We start from the raw sequence: 27820 nt of genomic DNA, 5'->3' as shown, positions 1-27820 counted from the left end.
ATCACCTTGGCGTTACGCAGGTAAAAGAGCTGAGCATCAGCATAGAGCAGCTGAAACGCAGCGATCTGTTATCCCACAGTAACAGCCAAGTGAACCTGCAGATTTCTTTTTTCCTACCGTAAAAACAGAGGCACTCAACTTTAGCTTGGATTTGGGTAAACAAGGTAATTACACGGACACCAACACTCAGGAGCTTAGAGAGACAAGTTCAGTGAAACAAATGGCAGAATACTGGAAAAGGCTTTATAAGTAACAGTTCAAGATACCCTAACATCTTGATAAGCCGAGTATATATATATATATAAAAAAAAAAAGTTTTCAGCCTTAAAGATCCGGGACGTGCATGTCCCACTAAGTGTTCCTTTCGCCTGGCAGTCTGCAAATGCCAGCATTAAAGGGGTAAGGCCTAAATACAATTTGTTTCTTTTTTTGGAGGTCATTCTGCACACCTTAATTTTATTCCCACCGATTTTCCTCCCCTTGGTCTCTTTTACAGCTGCTTGTGCATATTCAATCTCATTGTAGAGAACCAGGGCCATGCCTTTTAAGCGGTCAAACACCACCTGTAAAAAACAAAAAAACAAAACAAAAACCAAATAAGAGCCTCATCCACAGGACTTAATGTCAGTCCCAACAAAATCCTAAGTCATGAGGATACCAGTAAGAAAATAATTTTAGCAAGGTAAATTTCCAGGCTTTTCTGATGAGGCATAATTTAATGAAGAGACAATAAAAGGACACGGGACTGCTTTGAATTGTGGATATTGTGGCTTGAGGTATATTATGCCTTTATTTTGTTTTTCTGTATTTTACTTTTATTTTTTTCTTTGGTGACTCAGTTTTGTACTTTACTTTTTTTTTTCTTTTTTTTTGAAAAATTTCCAATAGGTCTTAGGGGGGGAAAAAAGGTAAAGGGAACATTTAATCACAAAATGGAAACAGTTTTATTATCACAGTCTGCAGTACCACAAGTCAGTTGCTAAATGCTCAGTTTACAAATATTAGCTTCCTTTAGCAACAGAAGCTTATTGTTCAGGCAACAACAATTACAGTAAAGAATGTCAAAGCTGCAACACAAACCCACAAAAATCCTTATGGAGGCAAGACCCTGATCCTGCAAAGATTTACACACATTGCTTAACTTTAAGCACATCAATGTCCAACAGAAATACACAGGACAACTCACATGCTTAGCTTTAAGCATGTGCATAAATCTGTAAATCTCTTAATACCTACGTGCAGTGGGACTTGGCTACATACAGTTAACGTACTTCCACTGTATAATATGGGTATGTTGCACAACCCTTTTCTTAGATGCACATTTGGTAACATGACTATTCTCTCTGCTTTTAAAAAGTCATTTAGGGGTCCTGTGAAAAAATACAGTTACGTCTAATTATGTAGTTAGCATGCATAAGTACAACCACATAATTAGACTGCTGCTCCTACAAAGTTAGCATCCTAAAGAAAATTTGTGGGGAGAGACTGCACTGCACAAAAGCGACAAACGGGTTCCAAAATTCATTATCTCGGCTCATTCAAAATACTTGTTTTCCAGAAACCAGAAGCAACTACTCTATATATTGGAATAATAGGATGCGAAGCTACAGATCCCTGTAGGCCAATTTACACCCCAGAGAGAATTTCTCTATATGAGCTATAAAGCCCTGGACAGTTGGGGTTGAAAGGACAGGATGTAAAGAAAGGAAGACAGTAACAACTTCAAACCACACACCAAAGCCTCCCACCTACCTTTACCACAGGCCCGTATCGGCAGAAATGTCGAGTTAAATACTGATCCGTAACGTTTGTAGAAAGACCATCTAACCACACGCAGTTTGTAGGCATGCTCTTTCCAAAACCCAGCTGAACACAAAAGGGCAAAACTTCCATCAGTACAATTCACAAGTGTTAAACTAACGGAACAGAGCGCGCCTAAGAGTTACTTGAAGAAAGCCAGTAATTTGTACAGATTTTCTATAATCAGCATCTCACACAGGTGCAAGCAAAACAAAAATCAAATAGCAATTAATAATAAAAAAAATCTGCATACTTAAATGAATATAATGTTTGACAACATTTGTTTTGTGCTCGATTTGAATGTTTCTGGAAGGTGACAGATTGACAGCTCTGGGGACTGACAGCCTCCGTTTCTCATCAATAACAGCAGAGCTTCCCAGCAGTGCCTCACCCAACGCAGACCTTCAAGGGCTACCTTTACAGGCCAGAGAATGTCAGTCTCCAAGTCTATCCAATCCTTGGCCTCCTTGCTCAGACAGCCAACAAAAATGCCAATTCATCCTAATTACAGTGGTGGTTGAAATCATCACTCTCTGATCTGACCTACAGCATAACGCATTAGAAAAAAAAATCTCACTTCCACGATCTAATCTGAGGCAAAAAAATCTATGAGACCGTAGGCAAAATTAACAAGGAGAAGGATACGGTTCACAGGAGGATTTCTTTACCTTGAGCCGGTTATTTCCAAGATATTCCCCATCCATCTTCTTAATTGCCTTACACACACTTGCAATATCACAGTACTGCAGGAATGCATACTGAGGAACACCATTCACCTTCTTAATGTCAATATCCTGGAAAAAAAAAACAGAAAACAAATCAGCAGCTAGCCACAGGCCAAGGAGGACATTCAGCAATGTAAATCAGATCACAAGAGACTAAAGAGACTTCTTTTAGAGCCCATGCCACAGTAAGCACTGTTTTTCTTCAGAGAGAATTTAAACATTAGTTTATAGCTAAAAAACTCACTGTTCTGCTATATCTCATTCAAGTGGTAAAGCTAAATTCTTACTGATGTGGGGAAAGCTCTTCATGACACAGATTTAAAACTCAACCCTACAGAACAAAGTTTGATCTGATCAACAAACAGTAGCTTTGGTTTGTTAATATTATGTCGAGAAAAATTGGAACCAAAGAACTATAGATGAATTTTCACTTGCAATGGCGCAAGAGAAAACAACCTGCTTCAAATCAATCCTCATTTCTAAGCCAAGAACAAAGCAGGGTTTCTTTTCCAAATAAGCTTGATCCATCCTGTTCCTAGGAACAGCAAGTGATGCTGGACTTGTCTCTTGAACCAATTTGGCATTGACATGGCAAAGGCAAAAAAGATCCTGAACTTCTATCACTGCTGATACTTGATGCTAAGATACCATAGGCCCATTCAAAAGCGAGTGTAGCCACAGGGAAGCTACTAAAGCCTTAAAAAAGGTCTGATTTTCATCATTTTTTTTAAAAAAAAATCACAAGCCTAGAGTTGACATTTGGTTAACATTCAAGCTTAGCACTAGTACTGGCAAATGTACCAAAATTCTCTGAACAAACTCACGATTTTATGATTCATTCCAAGCTGAAAATAGAAGGTAGAGTGTTTCGTTTTATTTGTTTAAATAGTGCAAGCTTCCTTTGTGAGCTACATGCCAATGCTAGCACACTAATTTAAGCTTAAACGTTCCAACATTCAGGACAGGCTAATTTCATGGTTAATAAATTTAGGGACAAGGCAGCAGTTTGATACAGTCTCACCCGAGCTCTTTATCTAGGAAAACAGAAGTAAACAGGGGGGCATTTACACAACTACTACATTTCTATAGCCCTAGCCTAATGATTTAAGTGGAATACTAATCAAAAACTGAATTTCCAAATGTCTGAAGTAGCACTATTGCAACCGTGGCAAATGATACTTGACCATTCACCCTGGGCAAGCAATTTCTTTTGACAAGCAAATAAAATATCATTACTCTGCTCATTATCCACCAAGAAGGTCATAAAACTGTTCCCGTTTGCACCTGAGCTTCTAAGTTTTCATGGAAATTCTGCAAGGCAGCACCACTGCTAAATTCTGACCGATTAATAATATTGATAATCTAGCACTATTTCACAGAAAAACCAATTTACAAGACAGTGCACTACTACTGATAAGCATCTTTTATCGGGACAGCTCAGCTGGTGTAACATTAGAGAAGGGTTTAAACCACAGACAGCACGTGAATTCATAAATCAGTGCTGATGTCAAGATTACAGCAGAGGCAGGATGCATAAGAGTTGCCAGAAGATCTCACAATAAAATGAAAATTTCGTATTTGCCTGCATTGCGTGTGGAAGCACATCCCCACTCCTTTTTTGAGGGGAAGTACATGTGGGGTTTTGGGAATGTGTGACCGATACCTCAATAGTCACAAAAGTATTTCAGAACAGAATGAATAAGGTATAAGGAGTAAGTTCAGAACTGACCACAGCTACTAAAAGAACATTGTATAGAGAGGATGTAAGACAAACTATCAGTGTAGAAGCTCAGATGCATTCAGGAGTATATTAATTAAACTCACTGTGGGCAGTTGCTTTATTTTTCTGGAAAACTCTTAATCCAATATTGGTATGACTCGATACAGAGTGGCATGAACGGAAGAGGGAACGACTGTGCTCTGTCTTGCGCAGATAAGCCAGTTCAGTTGAAAACCCGAATCCTGCATGTGTCATCACTAACCCATCTGCTTACTGCCTATTCTCTTGTATTGTTGGGGAACAGACTGTCATAGCTGATGGCTATTTTCACATGCAGCAACTAAACCCTTTGTTTCAGAAATCAACAGGATAGACATGTGCTGATTAGACACAAAAATAGCACTAGGCATATTTATAACTAGCCTAACTAGTTACGCTTTTCTGCAAACACTCGGAGGTAACCGAAAACACATTTCTTGTTACTGCTCCTAAGAATGTGTTCCCATTACAAAGCTATTCCCTCAATACAAGTGTCCTCAGATTTCACTCGAAATGTAGAGAAAAGCTTTTGGGTATATTCTAGCAAGATAAATGACAAATTAAACAAACTGTAACAATTAGATATAAAATTATACTTATAAAATTTTATACATGTATATGTGTGTGTGTGTATATACATATATATATATATATACACACACACATACAAATATCATTACTATATATATTACATACACGCACACAAAAATATACATTAAAAATTTTATTAAATCAAAAGACTGAATTATCTATGAACAACATTCTGCTTACCACTGCTTATAGCATTTTACAGGTCTGTACAGAAGCAATGGACAATAATACCTCTATATAATTTAAAAAAAAAGAAAGAATAAGAAAAGAAAAAAAAGCCACATACCACAATTCCACCAAAGCGCTGAAAGATGTTGCGAAGGTCATGGTAAGTGGTTGTTTTCTCCAGGTTGCCAATGAAGAGAGTTCTTGTTGCTTTCGGGTGAAACTCATCTATCCTTTCATCCAAAGGACGAAATTCATTCTCGCTTTCTGTTTCTAGAAGCAAAAGAGAGCAAGAAATCTACAATATACAGACACGCTTTTCTTGTGGATTTGGTTCACTTTTGTTTCTTCACCTCTACTTTCAGATGAGCAGATATGATCAGAACTAGACTAATCAACGCCTTGGACAAAATACAGCAGTACTGTATTTGTGATTGTTTTATTTATATAGAATATGAACTCTCTACATCACACCACTAACTAATTGCTGAGGAACGGGAGTATCCTCAGATGAAAAGTAGCTTGAGTTCTAGCTCTGCTTCTCTAGAAATGTAATCTTGTAACAACTATTATTGCTTATCAAGACTTCAAGTAAGGCTTCACTGTACTTGGGGAACAGTACATGGAAAAAAAATAATTTTCACAAATCAATTTCTAAACAATTGTTTGAAGTACAATATGAAAACGAAAACCATGAGCTCAATGCCATAGTTTTCACCAGTCAGTCATGTTGAAGCCTCAAGAATTTTGCCATCCTTAGTCCTTGTAATTAAAAGCAGAAAAAAGCCTATGAGCACTCAGTGCTATGCTCAGATTATCTATTGGCATCTGCTTCGCTGAGATATGGAAGGTTACGTTGTTTCTTCCAGTTGCCGGAGGATCTCACTATGTGAGAGGATGGCAGGTTTCCTACCCTGAGGTTTAAGACAGGAATTCTCTCCCTGTTTGACCTAAGAGCATCCACTCTTCCTGCTCTGGAATTTATTCTGGCTTATTTCCCAGTTACTTTAAATTATGTTTCTGCAGCAAGGTAATTTTAACATTTCTTACTCCTGTGCTGCCTTTTTGTAAGAGTCAGTGAACCACAGTGTGGTCATGTGCCCAGTTAAAGCGTAAGAACTGCCTGGTGCCTGGTAAGAACCTTACCTGGTCCTATCCAAGCCGTTACTTCAATTTGCATGCCAAAGAAAAGTTTTCCTTTTGAGGCATTTAGTGCTTTTTCCTGGTCCTCCTGTTGCCGGAAGAACACCAGTCCATACCGTTCCTCAGAGGCCCCATGGATCTGCACCGATGTCACCTTTCCATACTTCTTGAATTCATGGAAAAGTCCATCTTTAAGGCTTGTATCTAAGCGAAAAAGCAAATGTGAATATAAACATGTATTTTCTAACAACTTAACAGAACCATAAAAGACATGAAGAAATCTGATATTCTCTTCGAATCATGCCTTCACCCAATTTCGTCCGAACTTGAACGCTCACAGAAGTGACAATATCAGGCTTTTTTTTTTTTGATGTTAACTTTGCCTATGCAAAATCTTCTGACTGACCCTTCTGTTTACCTTATCTTTTTAAGGCCAAGAAACTACCTGTGTAGGCTTTTACATGACAAAAGCTGATACAGTATAGCTATTACTTCTAAGACATATCCACTTCAAGATGATGAAGAAGAAATAAATAGTGTTATTTCATTAATAATTCCACCACTGAAAGCATGAGCAAACAGATACTGCATAGAGCAGTTCTGCAGAGCTCAGATGAGGCACCTGGAATGGAAATCAAAGTTATACAGCATTTTTTCCAGTCAATTCGGAAAGATAACTGGGTGTGCAGTCATCCGATTTTGCAGACTCTGACTCATGATCATACAATCTGCCTAGTATCTGTGGGCACCTACTCTGGTGTCATGTCACTTCAAGGAATACTACAGAAAAAAATCTGCAGAAAGAATATTAACACTGCAACATACGCTACTCAAAAAGTTAATAAATAGTGTTTTAACTCTGCCAGTGCCTTTGTATATATGAATTATTTTGCAATTTTTTTTTCCAAATGACCCCATGCTGTTTCTTCCATGGGATCTCTCCCTTTTTCAACACAGAGAACAGTGGTCATCTGTACTCTTCAGCTATTCGAATAGTATTATGAATATGCTCAAAGATGTTTTATGATGCTCAACATTATGATAGAAAATCCTAATGTTTTCATACTATATAAAAAAGAAACTGAGGCACAGTGAGAATAAATGGTCAAAACTGCCCTAAGTGACAAAGTTGAGATGCTTCTGGTTTTTCCCCGCCGAGTAATCCACATTACTGTTGCAAAGCACCAGTTCCAGTAGCTGTGAGTGCTCAAGCCTAGGGACTTGAGCTAGGGACTTGCAAAAATTTCTCACAGATGGTCACTAATTAAGCCGTTTTCCCACCATCACCGAAGAACCGAGGCAGAAGCAGAGCGAGAATCCAGTCTTCGGAGGCAGCATTCGATTGCCTCGTCAAAGACACAATCCTGTCATCCCTTAAGCCCCTGCCTCATTTAATACACACCTCTCAGCTTCTCCAACACGAATCCAGGTCACAGAGGGTGTTATCATTCACCACCCCTTCCGAGAGCACTGTCCATTTGCTGCGCTAGATGAGGCAAGGTTTTTTGGGGGAAAAATCTACCAGGCTACCGTCTCTTAACGTCTACTCCTCAGAAGCCCAAAGTTGCCCTCAAATTTTTTCTCCCAGATGTTTTTTTTTTCTTTTTTTTATCAGCCTACTCTAATGCTTCTTTCCAGCCTCTCCTGTGTTGCAGTCAACATTTTTTTTTTAAAAGATCCCCATAACGTAGCCAAATCTATATTGTGTTTTTTTTCCTCCACAGGGATGAAAAAAGGCCTTCGCTGGACAGAAACACATCCTCCTACCCAACGCCAATCCTGGTGTCCAAAGCATGGACGTCGCAGCCTCTCAACAAAACTCCTAAAAATATTATGCAGAGAAAGTATTTTTCTCTGTTGGTGCAGAACTATGATGAGGCAGACAGCAAACAGAAACAAATTGTGGAAAAGTTCTGCCTGAACAGCTGCAGTTTGGTAACATTGTAAGAAACTGGCAATATGATCCAGTAGAGGAAGGCACTGGGCCAGTTTTACCATAGTCAGTGCTTCTGGGGTTTGCCCACTATTTAGGTTTTCTTTCAGGGATGCAGGAATTTAAACTTCTAGCAAAAACTGTAACAATCATAGGAAGACTCCTCCTCTGACCTGGGAAACTCAAAAGTTAAACTCAGTGAGGAGTCCTAAAAGCACCAATAAACTCCTGAACAACTCTCAAAGTCTCCCAAAGATATCTTCATTCAAAACTTCATGCTTTTTGTAAGTAATCTGATGACTGTATTACTTTTTTATGGCAGCAATTATCTTGGAGCCAAGTTTCATAAAAGATGGCTCAATACTGAATAGGAAAACAGTGCAGTTTGAAGAGACTCAAAACGCTGCACACATTTAATATCAAAAATATAAAATAAATATGATTTAATCAGTCTCTAATCTGTTTCCTATTCCTTTTTTGCCCCATTTCTGGCACTGTGAAGAGACACTTTCACATATGTATTTACCTGTTGAGCGCACTGGAAGATTTTGAACCTTGATCCCAAAACTTTTGCGGGGTTCATCTTTCTCCAGAGATGGAAGCAGCTGGGACGCAGGTGCTGGAACTGCCGTCGACTGAACTGACCGTGCTGGGGACTCGTCGCTTGAGCTGCTGCTGGAGTCACTGCTACAAAAGGCAGAAAGGAAACAACAGCTCTGTGTAAAGAGACACAAAGTGACCAGAGGACAGATGGTGCATTTCAATTAAAAACAAATGACAGACTTCTTCCTGGGTTTTCTGCTTGGATTTTTAACTCGTCTGTTCCCTTTTTCCTCCGAGGGACGACCAAATATATTCAGCAGTAAGCGAAAGCGTCGAGCGCTGCAGAACTGGTTGCCCACCCTGACGCTGTATTCCCGCAGCAGCGCACAAGCCACAGTAACACAGGGCCTCGTAGCAGACGCAAGTTAAAATACCTATTCGGGGCAACAAATTGCACTAGTAAGGGAAAAAAGATGGATTCGACTCCTTTAAAGGCTTTCCTTTTTCCTTTGTCCGATGCGGAAAATCCAGTTTCCACCACGCATTCCAGTTGGGCAAAGGAATTCATACTCACGCTGCAAATACTCTCTTGCAAAACCCTCGGAGGAGGCAGTCAAGGAAACAGATCGTGGGTAAAATGTCAGCTAGATCCTGTTACATTCCACGACAATAGAGGAGATTTAATTAAGTGTAACGTTGTGTTTTATCAGCTTAGGAGTTGTGTGGGAAGACTGGAAAAATACCGTGAGGCTGCCGGGCCCTGCTGAGGCTTCGCAATGCCTCTTGGTGCTCTCCCACATAAAAGGAAACGTTAATGGCACTCGCAGGTGCTGCCGTCAATCTGAAAACAGACTCCATACTTTTCCTTAATGCCTCTTACATACATATATATATGTATTTTTTTTTTCTAAAGATTCGTACCTCTGAAGAGCACTGTTGCTTATGAGAAAACTGCAGCAAGCCTTTTTTTGCCAGCTACTGGAGAATAACCTAGATAGAGGCATACGAATCGGCAAATGCTGCTTGCGAGCTCGGTCGCAACGGCAAACTTCAGGATATGAAGCTTTTAGACCCAAAAGCTTTTATAAACAATAATTACAGCAGAAGACGATTTGCACATCAGCTCATATGGGGAATCAATCTAGTCTACCAACTCTTGACAGTGCAGATTGGGAGATGCTTCGCTGAAGAGTAAGAAATACAGGGAATAATATTATTAAAGCTTGCCCAGTGGGGACACGTCATCTTCTTCGGAGCGACTGATTTCTTCCCCGAGGCACGAGGGCTTGTAACGTTTCTAAAAATAATTTTGTCTGACATAACCCTGGAGATCTCATTCTCCGTTGCATGACCAGCTTTCCTAAAAAAAAAAATTCTGCTAGGATTTTACCCCAGAGATTGAATGCTGTGGGCGAAGGTTTGCCACGTGTAAAAATAACCCCATCGGTTTGCAATTTGCTGCTTTTTAAGGGAATTGGTTCTGTTTTCTTTCCATACCTTATAAGAAAGGATAGACAAAAGTTAATCCTTTTTTTTTTGGGGGGGGGAGGGGGAGAAGCATCCTAAATTGTTTTATAAACTGTTTATATTCTCTCTTTACATTAATCCCACTTAAATCTTTCCATTCTGTCCTCAGGGCAACTGCCTCAGGCTTCTGCACATTTTCATGATTCGGTTTTGCGATCTCTTCCTCTACACTACTAAAAGCCCCTGGGCTCTGCCCCTAACTGTTATATTTGGAGGCGCAGAGGAGAAAGGCAATCTCCAAAAAGGCCGAGAAACAATCTCAGCAGGATACAAAACCGCAGGGAAAAACAAAACGGAACAAAAAAAAAAAAAATCAACATGAGAAAACTCTCCTCCCGCTCTCACCCTCTTCTTACAACCTTCTTTTTCTGACCGACCCTTAAGTCCAGTTGCAGGCAAGCTGCTTCTCGCGTTCCTGCTTTTCCCACGCACTCTCCTCCTACTCCACCGTCCCCAAAGGAGGAAGTCCGGCATCGCTTGGGGAGAGTGGAGAAAATACGGCAATGCCAGGAAAGGAATGAAAACCCGACGCCTTTCTCTCGCCCTCTTTGTCGGCGCGGGCTCTGCTACCAGCAGCGTGATCCAAACCTTGCGTCAAAAGATGGGATTTTCCCAAGATCTCGAGGTTTTTCCTCCTGAGCGATCTATAACGAAGCGCTGTATAGGAAGTTATTTCACATATAATGACATTTTCCCTTCCAATGCAGAATCCCTTGCGTTTGCCAGCTCTGAATTCCCCTACCTCAGAGAAGGCCGTTTGCATGGTCTCATTTTTCTTAGAAATTGGTGCTCGGTGTTATTTTTGTCTTGTCTGCAACTGTGCAACCTACTTTCACTCCCTCTTCTAGATCATTAAGAGAATAAACTATTTCATCCCTAAAAATGAAGCCGGCTGCAATTTACTGCCCATGTTTTGCCCAAGAACCATTTATCCCTTTCCCACTTCTTTCTACCCTGCTGCTAACTGTTCAGCTCTGGTAAAGCTTTACCACCTCAAGCCCTCATTACTGGATTTATGTTTAAATAGTGCTATAGTGCTTTAAAATGGGAATGGGCTACTTTTAGTGTTTTTATAAGAATGCTTAAAACATGAACTGTATTATTAAAATCATAGCTTCCGTCGAGGGGAAAAGACAATCTCCGGGTGCCACCTTCAGACGTCCTCACGATGCACCTCCAAAACAACCGTCAGGTACGACAGTAAATTCTACAACAGGTGTTTATAAGCATGTTCTCAGAAACGGCGATCGTGCAGGTAATTTCCGCTTATCCCCCGGGGAGTTTTAGGAGTACGTGTACCCAAAACAAATCCAAGGCTTTTTGAGACAATAATTCACGCTTTCCTGATCTCCCAGATCAGTTTTAGAGAGGGAGGAAAAAATGGTAGCAAGGACAAATTACACAGTCCAGTTCCCCTTTCTTTAGGGAAAGTAGTATTACTTCTCCAGTTTAAAAAAAAAAAAAAAAAAAAAAAAAAAAAGGCCTGAATGTTCAAAAGTAAGTAAAAGGTTTTATGTTCTGTGAGCAGGAGAAAGATGGATCAGTTAATTATAGCTGGTCTGCTGGACAGTTATAGCAACAGCAAAATCAAAATAAAGCAGCTGACAGCGAGTTATATGTAGTATCCAACAGGAAAAACAGAACTCTTTTTAAAGTACTCTGGTTTTAAAAATACACCAGATTAGAACATGCAAGCTGCACAACGATACATTCCCAGAGTATTAAAATAAAGATATGCCTTTCCTTTTTCCTGTAAGCGGTTTTGAAAACTGTCCTTCGCCAAATCATGGAAGTTCTTAAAAACTCCTCTAACAAAACAGCATAAAGAAACTGGTTTTATAACTTCATTTCCCCCTTTTCGCTAGCAATGTGAAAACGAGGAGACATGTGCTGATTTTTTCCAGACATTTGCAGAACGTGCTCTGGCACATAGCCTTTTTCCCAACACAGGAAAACCTGCTCTTCAACATCCATGTAAACTTACTGGAACAGAATGCCAGCAAAGCAGGAAAAAAAAAAAAAAAAAAAAAAAAAAGTCTCCTGAGCTGTCACAACACACACATTGCACAGAAAGGGAGTCTGTGTCGGGAATTTGCTTTTTAAAATACATTAAGCTTACAGCTTCGTTTGCCTTTTAGGTGCTTTTCATCATTTTGCTTGTCGTGTATGCTAATTCCTGAAGAACTTGAGGTTTTAAACCAGGAAGGATTTTAGGTGCCCTTTTGGCTGGCTCAGATGCGCATGAAGCTTTTAAAATTAGTTTCGCTCCAGCTCTTTTCATGCCATTTTAGTGTAAAATAAGTAAAGGGTAAGATTTATTATTTCACTGACAGTGAAATCAGATGGAAAACCTGAGTTATAAAGGAATCATTTTTATTTTAATAAGAGGGCCTAACATACTTCTCTCACAGGTATACCCTACCGTAAATTGCTTCCACCCTAAAAGCCCTTTAAAAATACTCATTTGTGTTACATGTAGATGTCTGGTGTTTTCAAAGCAAATGCATGTGCCCTTAATCACAAATGTCTTCTCTGTATCTACTTCCTACTAATCAACATAAAACCTATTAATAATCCAAACTATAAGCTTTATTCGTATGGGCAGAGTCCCAGCAATCCCGAAGTGTGAGAATCTAGCAATGGGATTCAGAGAGCAAAAATGACACTCCAAACGTGCCTGCATCACTGATTGCAGTGCTTGGCATACCACAGAACGTACAAAACTTGCTTTTTCTTTTTTTTCCCCCCTCATTTAAAACTGTGAAGATGACATTTCAAGTCCTGCGGCACATATCGCATATAACCCGTTCTGATTTCCAGAGAAATAGCTCATTTGCAAGTAATTGTGTTTTTCGGTTCTAACTAACTACGCAGTTCTGCTTCTATTTATGTGTGAAAAAAAAAAAAAAAGAAAGCACTTGAGAAAAAGAATACAAAGCGAGCCATTCTCTTTGTTCCCCAGCAAAATGAGATAAAAGAGCAGACTCCAAACCAGTCAACGTAGCAGGATACCTGCTGCTTTTTGTCAATGGCAGGCTGTGCTGAATCAAGGGATCTCACAACCTGCCTTACCCTTTTTTTGCAATTTTAAAATGTGGGACAATTGTCATTTCTGCAAATTGATCTCAGAGCTGTGAGTCAGCTGTAACTCCGGTGACTACCCCTCATCACAGCAACCAGGAAACGCTGCAGCCATTCGCCTAAAATAAAGCAGGCAAAAGCATTAATGCGTGCTGCAGGCAATGAGCTGCCAAACTCCTTTTTATTTTTTTAAAGAAAAAAAAAGGAAAAAAAAAGAAAGAAAGAAAAAGAAAACGCCTAGCCCAGATAGGCAAAGCAAGTTAAAAAAGCAGCAGCCAAAAATCATTGGAAGCCCTTTTAGCGTTTCAGGATAACGGATGGCGAATTTTAACAGGAAAACAAAAAAATAAAATGGCTTTTTAATAGTACCCTTTAAAACATCTTTAACTGGAACTGTTAAATGATCTATAATTCTTTTACAGAAATATTCAAATACGCTATTTTCTTTTTTTTTTTCCTGTCCAAATTAACCGAAATCAGGAACTCTCTCTACATCAGCTGTGATTTAATACACTGTCAAAATAATCTCTACGTCAAGATTATCTCCTAGAAGGATCTATTGAGGACAATAACATAAGACAACCTCCCTCAGCATGAATCCCAGATGACAGCAGGTTTTTCACACAGCTGATGTCAGCAAAAGATTCCGAAGTCTAGGCAGGAAATCCAAAGCTAACGTACAGTAATCTCTAAACGGAAATAACAAGAACCTTTTTTTTTTTCTCCTTGCTCCCTTTCCAGGTCAGAGTTAAGTCATCGTAGATGATCTGTATGCAAATATCAGCTACAAATATAAGCTAGTGACAGTACTGTACACTGATAAGGTCTACCCAGAAGACGAAAAAAATCCTTTTAATATTCTTGATACAGTCACTACGGAAGCAAACTGTCAGTTAGATTCCTTGGATCTAACTGCAAAAAAACAGTGCCAGAAAATTGGTCAAAGAATCCTGAGAGTAAAAATACACTGTTTGGGAAGAAAAAAAAAAAAAAAAAAAAAAAAAAAGCCCTGGTTATTGCCAACCACCAACCAACACTGACCAAAAGCATGATGCTAGCATCAAAAAAAGAAACAAAAATATCTCTTTAAAATGTGTCATATTCCATTTTAGTTACAGATTAAAGGAATCTTGATACAGCTCACAGAGCACTTTGACTTCTCCTCTGAATGAAAAATGAGATACTGAAGTAATACATGTACAGGTACATTACAGGCTGCTATTTCCATAGTGTTACTAAATACGACAAAAACCTAAAATACGTACTTAACTGGAATCTCCCCCATATTCTACATACGTGTGATTTATAAACCGACATCAAGCTACACATGCCAAGAATTGCATCCCTATAAAAATCTAACTACTCTCTTTCCTTAAAAAAAAAAGTCAAAGTGAGCAGATAATTCAGAGTTTGTGTTCCTCTGTGCCCCACAGGTAACTAACTTGGATTACTTCTGCACCAAACCAGGTACAAAGCTGAAAACGCGTGCAACTAAGTTTTGACTCCCTGAGCTCCAGCTGAATGCAGACCTGTGGTTTTTTTAAGCATCCTTTCAGGGAACCGTACGCTCATTAGTGTGTAAGCTGGAACAAAGCAATGTGAAGTCGCCAGCACTACTCTAATAGTCCATGCGGCTCTTCTGGTATCTCCAAGTAGGAATAATTACGACCAAACTTCAAGCGTGGCGTCTGAAAACTCAAGAGGTCTTGGTGGAGGGTTAAAACTTCTCTTTATCAGAGCTGATTCACTTTGTTCTCACGCTGATCTAAATATGAAGGTGACCGGCAGGCGGTAGTTTTGTACACAAACACCAGTCAGCATCAGCTTGTAAGAGGCTGAACCTTGCTTTTCCATTTCGTAACAAACTTTTCATTTTTAATATAAGTACACAAGCAGTCTCTGGCTGTTCGGCATATGAGGGTGGAGAAAGTTGGCAGATGAACTACACCTCATATTCTGTGCAATTACCCCATGCCTATAACCCTGGGCCTTTCACTGCCTTCAGAGTTTGCATTCAAAAGCATGCCGGGATGTGACTGCGCGACATTCTTGGCGTTGTTTCAAGCCGCTGAAAAGTTGCCACCCAAGGAACTTCAGTTTGTAAACGTCACGTGCACACACATATCTTCAAAAGTATTTAACGACAAGGAGTTACAATAAAAAGGGGGGGGGGGGGGGGGACCCGAAACCCTACTGCTAAGCAGGGAACAGTAGTGAAAAATCAGTGCACGGCAAACAAAAGTGTATACTGCTCTCCAAAGGAGCACCGAGACAGATGTGTACAACACTGGAACACATGTAAACAGGACCACCTCTTGCCCGTACCTTTTTCTGTCTTGCCAAGCTCAGAAAAGGAGACTTAAGAAATCCCATAGTGGGCTGGAACTCAGAAATCTAAAGAAATCATGCTTAAAGGCCATGGGAAAATAACACAACTGTGGGAGTGACGTGGCTCCTTTGTATGTTTTGGCTGGCCAAATAATAGTAAATTTACAGTATTTTTTCAGTATCTGGCCAGTAAGGTTTTTTAAGATACAGTCTCCAAGTAATGTTTACCATACATTCAACCCAAATCAGATGACTGGCTTATTAAAATCACATGTCACCTTCACTGACAGGCCACGTGAGCATCTCCTTTCAGCTATTTTACTACTTGAACTTCGATGAGAAGCAGCAGGCTGAAGTTAATCACGGAAAAGACCAAAGATGTTGCTAAGACAGATGACCACTACAAAAAGTCTCCTGCTCCCAGAACCATCTTTCCCCTGAAGCCACATGTTCTAAGAATTTCAAGGCAGCTTTGGGGTCCTTTTAATTCTTCACTGTAACTAAATATCCCATCAATTATGATTGCTAAAATATACATATTTATCCATGTCTAGCTGCCACAGACTCTGGGCAACCCAGGCAGTGTTAACATCTAGCTCCATGACCCACGTGTACCAGTCCTCAGGCTTGGTTGTTACAATGAACTAAGTACAGCCAAGAATAAAAAGCCTAACCTGGAAAAAAAACTTGTTGGTTAAAACCATATTAGCTTATCTGTTTAGCAAACAGCCTTCTCAGCAATCACAACAGCTTACTACTGCTGAGAAGATGCTGTCCTCATCCTCTGCTCGCTGTGGTGGCTCTCTGTTAACTTCAGCTTCATGGTGTTGGTATCAAACTTCAGAGCCTGGCACGAGCAACTCAAGTTACCTGAGTGCCAGCGTCCACAGCCACGATCTTTCTTTCCAAAATACAGACGTTTCTCGGGAACAGCAGGACTGCCAAGAGAGAAACTCCTCAACGCGAGAGGAAACGCCTTCTCAGCGCATGGACGCAATCACACAACTTGGTGCTGGGAAAGATTAAAAGTCATGGAGGCCTTCAGGGTGAAGTACAAACCCAGCTCCTTGGCATAGCTTTCCCACAATTAAATTTCCACCGATGCAAAAAGCAGAACATAAAGGGTGGATGTGAGAACCTGAGATCCCAAAGAGCCTCTGTTTTTTCAACAGTCCCTTCATAATGGAAAGCCTCGGTCAAGACCGAATACACCTGAGACACCCCAACTTTGAAGTATTTGTGTATCACAGAACTAAAAGTGACACAGTGATGAAGAGGTAGGACTAGAGAGCTTTTCACTGTGTAACAGTATGGAGTTTCTAAATCACATAAACCTTTCCCGTGCTGATTTTTTAATCTAGCTTTGCCTTCTATCTGACTATATTAGAAAACATCCACAAGCGACGAACATATTCTTTGCGCGTTTTTTCGTAACACATGAGCAGCAGCCGTTAGCAGGCTCTGGACAGGTTTATACGACTCGCAGCAAACACCCAGCCCTGCTAAGACCATGCAAAACTCCCACCACCTTCAACTGGGAAAGCTTTCAGTCAAATTTTTTCAAGCACTGCAGTGACTTGTCTACAGAAGAGCTCCCACTCAATGCTGCGAATAATGATAAACCTACGATTACAGCAACTTTTCAAAGAAAACGGTAGGGCAGAGTTCACCCGCTACCGTAGAGGAGTGGCTTGTTCAGGCTAGAAGAAAAATTGCTTTCCACCTTTGGCAAAAATTACCACAATACTGTTAAAGTAAACAACTTTTGCCAACTATCTCTAGACAATCTAAATCAATATTTTGCAGCTGACACTTCTGAGTGTACGAAATCTTTAAAAAGGCTTTTAGTTCAACGCTCTTGTGAGGTAGCTATGTCTTAACAACCCTGCATTGCAGATGGAAAAATAAGGTAAAAAGAGGCCAAGGGCTTTGCCCAAGGTCAATCAATGAATCACCACCAGAGCAGGTTGAGAAACTCGATCTTGTGGCTCGCAGGAGACCAAATCATTTCAAAACACCAAGAAAGCACAATTTAAAGACAGCTTCCTAAATAACAACTGCGTTGCTTATGCAAGGATCTATTAAGCATTAAAAAAAAGAAAAACCCTACTTTAAGTACTGTCTACAAGCTGGGATTCTTAGTGCTGTTTAAAATGCAACCACTACGGCTTCAAGGTATACTACTATATGTTTACTTGAGGAGTAAGAAGCAACTACTTTCACCTTCCGAGCACTGCTAAATGATTTCCTAGAAGTCAACACTTCTTATAACAATTTTAAAATTAGTCAGCCTTAACTGACATTGATAAGCACACGGTCCTATCTAGAAGCACTAGATACTATTCTTCGAAAGAAAAACCTTTCTCAGATATATTAAAAGCAGAAAAACAATGGGTCTGATTCATCTCCATGTTATTTCAGTCTCGCATACATAGAAGAGCTTTCTAACACAAAACTGCTGGTAGGTCGTGGTGAACAGGCCTGCCAAATTCATTCTGCTTATCCTCAGCATTTGCACTTAGTATGTTTTCAGCAAAAGCATCCCCACCTCGCCTTAAAAAAGCTGGCACTATGTTTATGCCCCACTTTCTTGACAACTCGCATTTTGTCTCCCATCTGGCCTCACAAATACCCTGTAAAACGCCACCCTCTGCTGCTCCTTATCTTCTGCCTCTCCAAGCCACTTTCCGTGCAGGGACAGCAACCCCCCAGGTCTGCACTCTGCCCTGCCAAAACGCTGGTGCGATTGTTGCCTCGTCTCCAAGATAACATTTTGGCATTACACAAAATGCCCATTTGTTGAAATTCTTGTTCGCTAGGATTCAGAGCGATTTTGAAATTGTGTTATTCTCTCTTATAAACAAATATAATTGTTCTTCAAATGGGAGCTACAATATAGTTCATGCCAAGATACACAGCTGATAAACAATGCCTCTTAAGTAAAATTTGGAATGTGCAAGGCTTAATATAGAAATCCCATTTATGGCAGATAACACTGTGTGTAAGCTTAGTATTTCTAAAAATGGTTGCCGTTATACAAACAGTGAAATGCAAAAGAAAATGGACAAAACAAGGCTACTTCTAAACCACAAGTAGAAATATGTACATGAAGGATGTTTCTGAGATAGAATTTCTATTGCCTCATGCCTTACACAGCCTTTTAAAGAAATGCCAACTACTATAAGGCAAAGAAAAATTTTAGAGGCTCTTTTTACCCTTTGTTTGACCCACTATAGCAACCAGAAGAAATACATAATGCTTGTGGGGTACACAAATCCTTCATAAAACTGCTATTCTCACGTAAAGGGCTGCCTAAAATGAAAGGCGTGGCAAATAACGGCATTTCTGTGATCTCAGTTGGCACGCAATATAGAAGACAAGACATTTGAAGAGTTAAGATCCATTTGCCATTTAAAAATGCAAAGAACAGATGGATCTCTTGGCTATGGCTATATTTGGGAAGTATTTCATTTTATGCCCACATGCAAATAAAAATAAAACTAACAGAGCAGAACTTTCAGTAGAATTTCACATGAATAGAAATATTAATATTAAAGTCATGAAAATAAAGATTGTGACAGTCTTTGTACAAAACACGTGAAGTATTATAATCTGTTAAATATTAAATATGAGATTCGTAGGGAAATTGTGGAAATCTGTGCATTTGTTAAGCAACAATGCAGAGTAATTTCAGTCTTGAAAATAAAAAAAAATAAAAATACTGTTACATGACAGAAAGGTCCTGTGTTTCTCTCTTAATATCTGGAAGAGCCACCTTCTGCAACTTAATTCAGCAGTATTTGTTATGACTTATGGATTAAATCTCCACGTGGTTTGGGAGTCCAGGGCTCACACAAGTGACATTTTGGTTGACCATCCCAGTAAGATGTCCCTCCTGCTCCCTTTAACAAGGAAAACCTAGGACACTTTCATTGCATTAACTGCATGCAAAGCAAGATTGAGGGCATAGAGGTGGGCAGAAAAAAACGTTAAAGTTATCCAGGGCTGGATAAAAAGAAGCAGCGTGAGGCAATGCGGCTGGTATGCTGGATATGACGGAACACAAGATTCCTCCTTCAGCCTTCCCAAGGAATTCCCCCATGCAAAACCTGCATGCCCCACCTGCATACTTGCTGCAGGATTTAGTACCTGTGTAGAACAGACTGGAAAACCTCTAGGCCATAGCACAAGAAATAGTCTGCAAGCCCCACCTGCAGTGTTAATTAAGCTTTTCTTTTTCCCCAAGCAAATTTCATGATTTTTAAAAATGACAGAAAAGCTGAATATTAAAAAACAAAATATTCCATATAACTACTTCTGAAATAACTGTTTGATAGTATCTACCTCTCTCCTGTAAGAACATAACAAATGATTCCTCACTTCCTTCCACCTCAAAACAAACAAACTTACGAGTCATCATTTACGCAGTAAAACACCAACCAGTGTAGGACATTTTCAGTATATTCCCTGACTATGAAAGAAGGATAAACAGAGCTCCATGTAGATTTAATAAGTGAAGAGCAACAGAAAATTTGCACTAACCTGATAGCTTCTTTTCTTTGACTATTCATCTTTAACAATCCACACAACAGGATATACCAAGGAGTAAACAAACATTTAAGGGAGGGACTAACTTCAAAGCAACAGCACAAGTCTTACATAATTTGAGATCATGCAGCAACCTCTTACCAAAGGAGGGTGTCAGATGATACAAAGAGGTCAAACCTGTAGCAGTTCGGATTAAGTAGGGCACTTTGCATCTCTCAGTCAATGCAAGTTGGGAACCATTTGTCCATGGGGACTCTGCACTATTCATTCTTGGGAGTTATTTTTTTTTTTTTTTTTTAAGGAGAACAGTACCTTTCTTTCACACATTATCACACAAACCTTTGGCATTTTATGCTCTCAAGCAGACAACAGAAAAAGAATTAGACTGTGAATATCCTTTACTGCTTTTGTCTGCTTAATATGTACCTTAATTATCCTCCTTACTTCTAGACTATTTGATGATTTTTTCTATTTTTGTCCAGGTATAAAAAATGATGATCAATATTTCTGGGCATCTGGGAAAATATGAACCAACTGTAGAAGAAATGATGAAATGAAGCCCGAAAAACACTTCCTTCTTGTAAAAAGGATTCTCCAAAAGGTACTATTGTGACCATCCTAGATTTCTAAGCATTTTCTAGATGAAATCATCACCTTGAGTTAAATAAAGCAACTACTCACTGAACTTGAGACATTTTTCAAAGGGAAGTATTTTGAAGGCCGGAAAGCTCCACATTTCACTTCTAGTAGGAGAGAGAGAATTTGTGGCTGGAGGCGGGATGATGTTTGGTTTTTGAAATCCAACAGGTATCAGAAAAAGTAATATTTGGCTATTGGCCTATTTCTGTTACAGAATTCTTTTAAGACTACAAAATCATTCATAAAGGAAGTTTTATTCCTTAATGCCATGCACATTAAAAGGGCTAATTTTGTTCTCTTCTTTGTTAAGCACTTAATAAGTAATATGCATGATTTTCAATAATCTGCGTATTTTTAGAAATATGGCATCTACATAGTACATGTCTCTCTCTCCTTCTGAAAACTCAGCTTTTGCGTCTCTTAAACAAAACATGCAGTCATGCTTTTGATATTGAAAAAACTAAGAATATGTCCTGGCATGTATAAATTGTTTCCCCTTTATACAACTTTGAAGCCCTCTGCTTATCTCCAAGACTGTGATTTTCCACTTGCAAATGTGCTGCATTCTCTTCTCAAAATGGCATTACCAGCTGACCATAATGATTTGTAGAGGGATATCTAATTGCTCACTACGAAGCTTTCACGCTTAGTACCTTGATGCCATCATTAGTAGTTCCAGCATTTGCAAAGATGTAGACAAACTATGCTCGATGCTTGGAAGTTAAGGGCAAATCTAAGTGCATTGATTATATAGCTAACACGGTGGATAAAGGCAAGATGATTTTCAATTTTCTCCAGTGAGGTTTATTTGCCATCAGTTCACATCCATGTTACCTTAGCTTAAACAGAGCATGTTCTATATAGTGTTTTTTAAACTTAATGCCAAGGTCTCACGAACATGCTTCAGAGAGAGCTGTTTTCCTGATTGTATGTTCTTCAACAAGTTCTCCTTTGGAAGGTATTACAGTGCCTGCATCCATGCAGGAGCACCATCCATGGTGGAGCCAGAAAAAATTCTTTTTGGGAACAACCCAAAATCACTGAATTTGCAAGTTCAGCCTTTAAGATGTGAAGGGACATTCTGTCTACACTTTAATGGAAGCACATATGACCCAACATAAAGGAGGGATTTTTCCTTTGATCACAACAACCCATTTTGTTTTGATTTTAAAAAAGTGTTCAGTAAGTCTTCCTCTTTTCCTATTCATTCCTTCATGTGAATATTCATTAGAAATTATTAAAGTGCTCCTTATTTCAAAGATCATTAGGATGGGAATCCTCTCATTCACCTTTTGATGTCTGCACTGCCTGTGTCTCCATCTGAGCTATCTAGACTCTCCTCATAATCAGTGAAGACAAGCAGACACTTCTAGACTATGATCCCTCTAATCTATTTTAGTGATGAATCATGTCCTAGATATATTTCTCTCTAAGAAAGGCAAAGTAGACTACTAGCACGCATGTAGATACCAAACGCTGCAGAGCCTATCTTGCTTTATGGTTTTCCTGTTGCATTTCATTTTTTCCCCAACAGGATTTTGGGTTCTCCTTGCTCTCTCTGAGTCCAGCAGGAAAAGAAGGGGAGGCAGATTTCTTCCTGCCTTTAGGAATGCTTAAGACTAAGTCTCACTTCTGAAAAGTAACATGGGCAGCTTCAACTTCCCTGACCTCAGCTAATTCTTTCCTTCCCTCAGCCTACTCAGGATGATTAAGCAAAACACTTGGAAGAAAATCAAAGCCTTAAAAATGCAATTGTAAGTGACCATTTCTTAATACAAACATGCACCCCAAAGTCAAACCCGATCTACCAAGAAAAGCAGACCCTCCTTGGATTTCAATGTACACCAGGGCAGAAAAATCAGTCCCGAGAGTTTTTTGGCATCGCAAGAAGCTCCCAGGACTCGTTGGGGTTGAAGAAAAAGCACAGCACAAAACTCGCTCCTAGGACACTGCCTGGGATGATGACAGGAGCATTGCCTTGGATATGGCTTTTTTTCCCGCAATTCCCACAAATGAGTAGGACAACTAGCTGAAATTGCAGAACATCAGACACCGCGCCAGGTACCCATTCCCACTCCTTTAGAGTGGTGCCAGCTGCACACAGGTGACTTACAAACGTTATCTTCGCCGCAGCTTCCTCCTCAGCTTCCCTCTCGGCAGGGGAAGCTGACGACCAACAAAGGTCACGCGAAGGGTTTAGACTCAGCTGCCTGGTCTGAACCTCAAATTTGCTAAGCAAAGCCTCTGGTCTAGAGAACTGCTAATTACAAGGAGACGTTATAGCTATATGTATATATATTAAAAAAAAAAAAAAAAAAAAAAAAAAAAAAAAAAAAAAAAAAAAAAAAAAAAGCTCCTTAATAGGACTCAAAGCAACAAAGTGGGTTTAGACAGTCTAAATAGCCAGGACAAAAATAGAGATTTTTTTTTTCCAGGGCTTCCTTCCTTTGCTTCCATCCCCCAACACAATGCATTTTTAAGACTCCCAACCTGCAAGCAACTTAGAAAAAAAAACAAAGCCATACAGAAAGCGAAATCTTTCTCTGCCTTTAGAGGCAAAGAAATTAGATAGATTTCTAAAAAGCAGGAACAGCAGTTAAAACTTCCAGACCTTGCTCAAGAAACAAAACCCTACAGCGAGCGACAGATGACCTCAGATGAATGCCGACTTCTGCAAATTTTGGAAGGAGTTTAATTGCCGTCTTTGTCATTCAGAGGCAACAATTAACAACTATTTATGGGGGGTAACAGCAGACTATAAATTGCAGTAAGAGGTCTACTCTCCAAGCAAAAAACTACAAAACTACTTTTTAAACAAGACACCTAACTTGGTGATGATGTGTTTATATAACGGGGGGGGGGGGGGGGGGGGAGGGAAGAGAAGCTAGCAGGGTTGTTTTCTGTTTTGCAACCTAGCTGCTTTGTATCATTACATTACAGGTGTCAAGGCACCAGGGCAGACTTAAACCTGCGCCTCTTAGTTATTTCAGGTATCACGCTCCTAAAGGGTGCCACTCCACGTGCTCATCCGCCGCTGCTGACTGCCGCTCTCTGCCTGCTGGGGAAATAGAAGGTTTATTTATACAGCAGGTAGAACGTCATATCAGCCATGAAGGCTTCAAAAATAAGAAGTGAGCTCATCGAGAAGGACTCAAAAGGCTGAGCCGCCGACTGAGCCCGGCAGCATCACCTCGGCTAAACCGCTCGCATGGGGCGAGGGGGGGTTTCGCGGAATAACCGCGGCGTGAGAAAAATCTTCACGCGCCGGCGAAGCAGCGGCACGGGCGCTAACGCTTCAGCACAAGCGCTGGCTTTTTTTATTATTTTTTTTAAAAAAAAAATTTACGGGTTTTAGCGGCAGCTGAGGCGTTTTTACACCGCGGGAGCGGGCGGCGAGGGGCTGCCGGCGGCCGCGAGGGGCGGCGCGCGGCGGGCAGCCCCGCCCCGGAGGCGGCGCGCCGCCGGGCCGAGCCGGCTCGCGCCGGTTCAGACTGGTTCTGGAGACACAAACAACACCCCCCCCCCCCCCCCCCACCACCTTCCCGCCCCGCTCTGAGGTGGCGGCGGCGCCCGGCGCTCCTGTAAAGGCACCGGCAGAAGGGGGTTCGCCGTGGCCCTACACACCGTCCGTTCCGCCCCGCACCCCCTCCCGCCGTTAAAACTGAGCTTCACTTCAAATTCCACGGTTGCCGCGTGAGGTTCTTCTTCCCCCTCCCCCCCCCCGCCCGAAAAACATCGCTTTATTTTCCGATTTTACAAATGACCCAGCGCAGGGCAACCGTGCTGCTGCACTGTCACCATTAAAATGCCGAAGCAGCGCTGCGATGCCACTGGAGGATATTAGGCAACCTAAAGCGGCGGATTTTCTGAGCAAGATAAAAATCCATTATGCAAGGCGCATTTTCAATAGATTACACTAAGAGCATACGGATGAGGTAATGCAACGCTGCACCCTCCCCCGGCCTCTCAGTCGACGTTTCTCAGCGCTCGACATTTGTGTTCTTTCAGAAAGGGAAAAATATTTTATCTTCCTCTAAAGGTGAAATGACTAATAAGCCTTCACGGTCTTCCTCCCAAAGGGAAGGAATACAAAATTCACTCTCCAGCTGCAAGGAGATCTCAGATGGCAAGCAAAATACCATGTATTTTTCCATAGGCGGCTTAGGGATCATTCTGTGTAAATCATGCCACAAACATGCGTATACATAATCCACAGGTAGTCTTTTTATACTTTCTTTTTTTTTTAAGGCAGGGAGGGAGGGCTCACTTGCTGTATTTTCATCTCTTCAGAGCAAAAATATCTTCTGTCTAAAGCTATCTGAAATTTTTCTGCCTGTGCTCAATTTCAAGAAACTTGATACACTCCCAAGTTTTTTTTTTTTTTTTTTTTTTTTTTTTTTTTAAGAGGATGGTCTAGGTTATATTTAGATTAGATGCAGCACAGGCTCAGGCAGACATGAGCAGAAATAAGGAAGAACAAAATGAAAATGCTAGAGAGCTGGCAACAAAACCTTGAGCCTATCTGAGCTGGATTTTTTAATTTTCCTTTCCGAAATTCACCTTTCCCTTTACAGAGAAAACATCAAAGCAGCACATGGCTTTATGTGAACAAAAGGTAAAGATTAGATGTTTCACCTGACTCTTAACCAGGATTTACTAGTGCCTTCACAGTAATTGAAAAGGAGGCTTCCTACTCTGCAATTTTTCCCTAGCCCAGTTCATTTTCCCATACAGATAGGAACATGCTCAGCATTAAAGACTGGTAACCTTTTGTCCTGCAGAAAGGGGAATTAAAAATATTCAGGTGATCTCTACATGGCATTTTCAGTGCAAAATGTACATGGAATTATTTAATGTTAACAAAGGCTACTTCACAGTATTAAAAAAATGCATTTAACCTAATTCTTGATTATTTTTTAACTCCCCCCAGCACAAGAATCTCTCAACTCACTCAAAAACCCTAAATCCCATTTTAAGTCAGTGATTCATCACTTGCTGGCAGACAAACTTAAGTGGAAAAAGACATGAAGACAATGGTAGGGAAAGGTCTGCATTATGTAATGAAACTAAAATCATTATTTTCTACTTCCACTTCAGTTTTTTAAACACACTAAGAAAGCCCCCAATGAAATACAATAAACTGGAAGATTTTGTTGAACCTGCTTTTCTCCCATGATTAAAATTCTCTTGGCAATATTTTTCTTCAGTTTATGTCAATATTAAGACACACAAATACGAAATGTACATATTCCTCTCTTTCTATGACTCATTTGTTGATCCAGAAAGAATTTAATCACAGATAAATCTAAAATGATTAAAAACAATCTCTAATTACTTTATAAAAGCCCTGCCCATTTGTGATTATAACTTTAAGCACAACAGTAGGTCAGTTACAAAGAAGTCGTTTTTAGGCATCTTCATGTACATTTTCTACCATAGCTTTAATTTAGCACAAGAATTACTAAATTCTCCTAAATCTCAATGGAAATAGTTACTTTGCATCTATGCTGAATTTGCTTTTATAATTCTATCTCAGCCACTGTTTTCATTACAAACTACAGCTACTTACTCTGCTAACTTGTAAATCAGTATCCTGCAACATGCTAGACTGAATAAGCTAACTGAATAAGCACTCAACAAAACAAAACAAACAAAAACAACAACAAAAAAAAATCCCTGGTCACTTGTATGTAAACTTACTTACATGCAAACACACATGCAGAATCCACACTTCCACGTGCTGGCAAGAAAGCCCTTCTATCTATAGGAAATGAAATACTCCTGCCAGGATTTTGTAAAGAAGTTTAAATCCTATTTCAACAAGGTACTTCACATATGCCCAACTTTAAGAGCAAAACGTCCCACTGCTTTCAAATGCCATGTGATTCAATATATTGCTGCAGCAAAGCTTTAAAAGTAATCACTAACACATGGAACAGTGAGAAATGTGTAAAGCCACTTGATATTACAAAACTGAAAAAAAAATGCACAGAATAATTTTCTATAGCTCATTACAACACCTCTACAAGCAGCCTAGACAAGAACAATTTCTACGCCCCTCCAAAAAGCGGGGGGGGGGGTATATCTTTTCCGTAGGTTGGGCAGGGTACAAATGAAATCTGTTTTACTTCCTATGGGATTACATAGTTTCATGCATATTCTGTTTCTTCCATGACACACTACAAAAATATGTTTGCTAATATACCATTTGTGGTGCACATTCAAATCAACAGACTGTAAAAATTAAGGCTTCTGGAAACAGTAAATGCAAATACAATTTCCCATTTTTTTTCCTCCTTCAAGGTTATCAAAAAATTCCAAACCCTCTTTTCCACAACATAATTAGCTGGGTGGGCAATGAGAAATCTCGGGTAAGAAAACACCCGAATGCCAACTGCAGTACTCAAATCCATACAGGTTACTCTGGCTGTAACATCTGAAAAAGTGACTCCCACAGATGGTTTTAGATACATCTGACCCCTGTGGACAACGCCTGAGAGCCCACAAAAGGTGACAAACAGCAATAATGCTAAACAACAATCCAAGCAGTTGAGATTTCTAGAAAGGCTTATGTCTATATTATTTTTCTTTTTTTGCAAGTGGTTCGCATATCAAAAAAAGATTTAAAGCCTTGCCTCAGAAAATATGCTTTATTTTCACTGTGTTCTTTTTTGTCTTATCTTCTAAATTACTCTTTTGCAGTTCCCATTACAAATCTCCTATAAAGGCATCTGAATATACATCTAAAATGAAGCTTAGTTGAGATCAAGTGCGACAAACTACAAACCTTTATGAAATGAAGGCTTTGTTCATTTCCTAATGCAGAGCATCTTTCCGCACATTATTGTCCAGAAAAATCATCTCCATTTAATGAAAGTCATTTCTAGTTTACACAGGTCTTTGAAAGCTACAACACAATGAATAAAGCCTACATTTTTCATTTACTTTCTGCTTGTTTCTTAGCACCTAAAGCCTTTTATCACCAACAATAAAGATTCTGCAGCACAAATTTGGGCGTTAACTATTCCAGATAAATAC

The 27820-nt window shown here is 39.9% G+C and overlaps 1 protein-coding gene across 4 annotated transcripts in view; it reads right to left on the bottom strand.

Moving 5' to 3' along the window:
* SPEN (spen family transcriptional repressor) overlaps positions 1 to 27820 on the bottom strand; it is a 72786-nt gene that overhangs the window by 17986 nt on the left and 26980 nt on the right. For 3 of the 4 annotated variants that reach the window (XM_062593622.1, XM_062593625.1, XM_062593624.1), the window contains 6 exons: positions 8643 to 8803; positions 6187 to 6387; positions 5162 to 5313; positions 2469 to 2594; positions 1753 to 1866; positions 450 to 563 (listed from right to left, as the gene is read on the bottom strand). In XM_062593622.1, coding sequence (XP_062449606.1) covers positions 450 to 563; positions 1753 to 1866; positions 2469 to 2594; positions 5162 to 5313; positions 6187 to 6387; positions 8643 to 8803 — 868 coding nt within the window. The remainder of the gene's footprint in view (positions 1 to 449; positions 564 to 1752; positions 1867 to 2468; positions 2595 to 5161; positions 5314 to 6186; positions 6388 to 8642; positions 8804 to 27820) is intronic. The other variant, XM_062593623.1, reaches the window with a different exon arrangement.

Source organism: Rhea pennata, chromosome 22, assembly GCF_028389875.1.
Source record: "Rhea pennata isolate bPtePen1 chromosome 22, bPtePen1.pri, whole genome shotgun sequence".
NCBI classification, from domain to species: Eukaryota; Metazoa; Chordata; class Aves; order Rheiformes; family Rheidae; genus Rhea; species Rhea pennata.
Note: the sequence above shows the minus strand (reverse complement) of the source record. Positions and strands in the feature narration are given on the sequence as shown.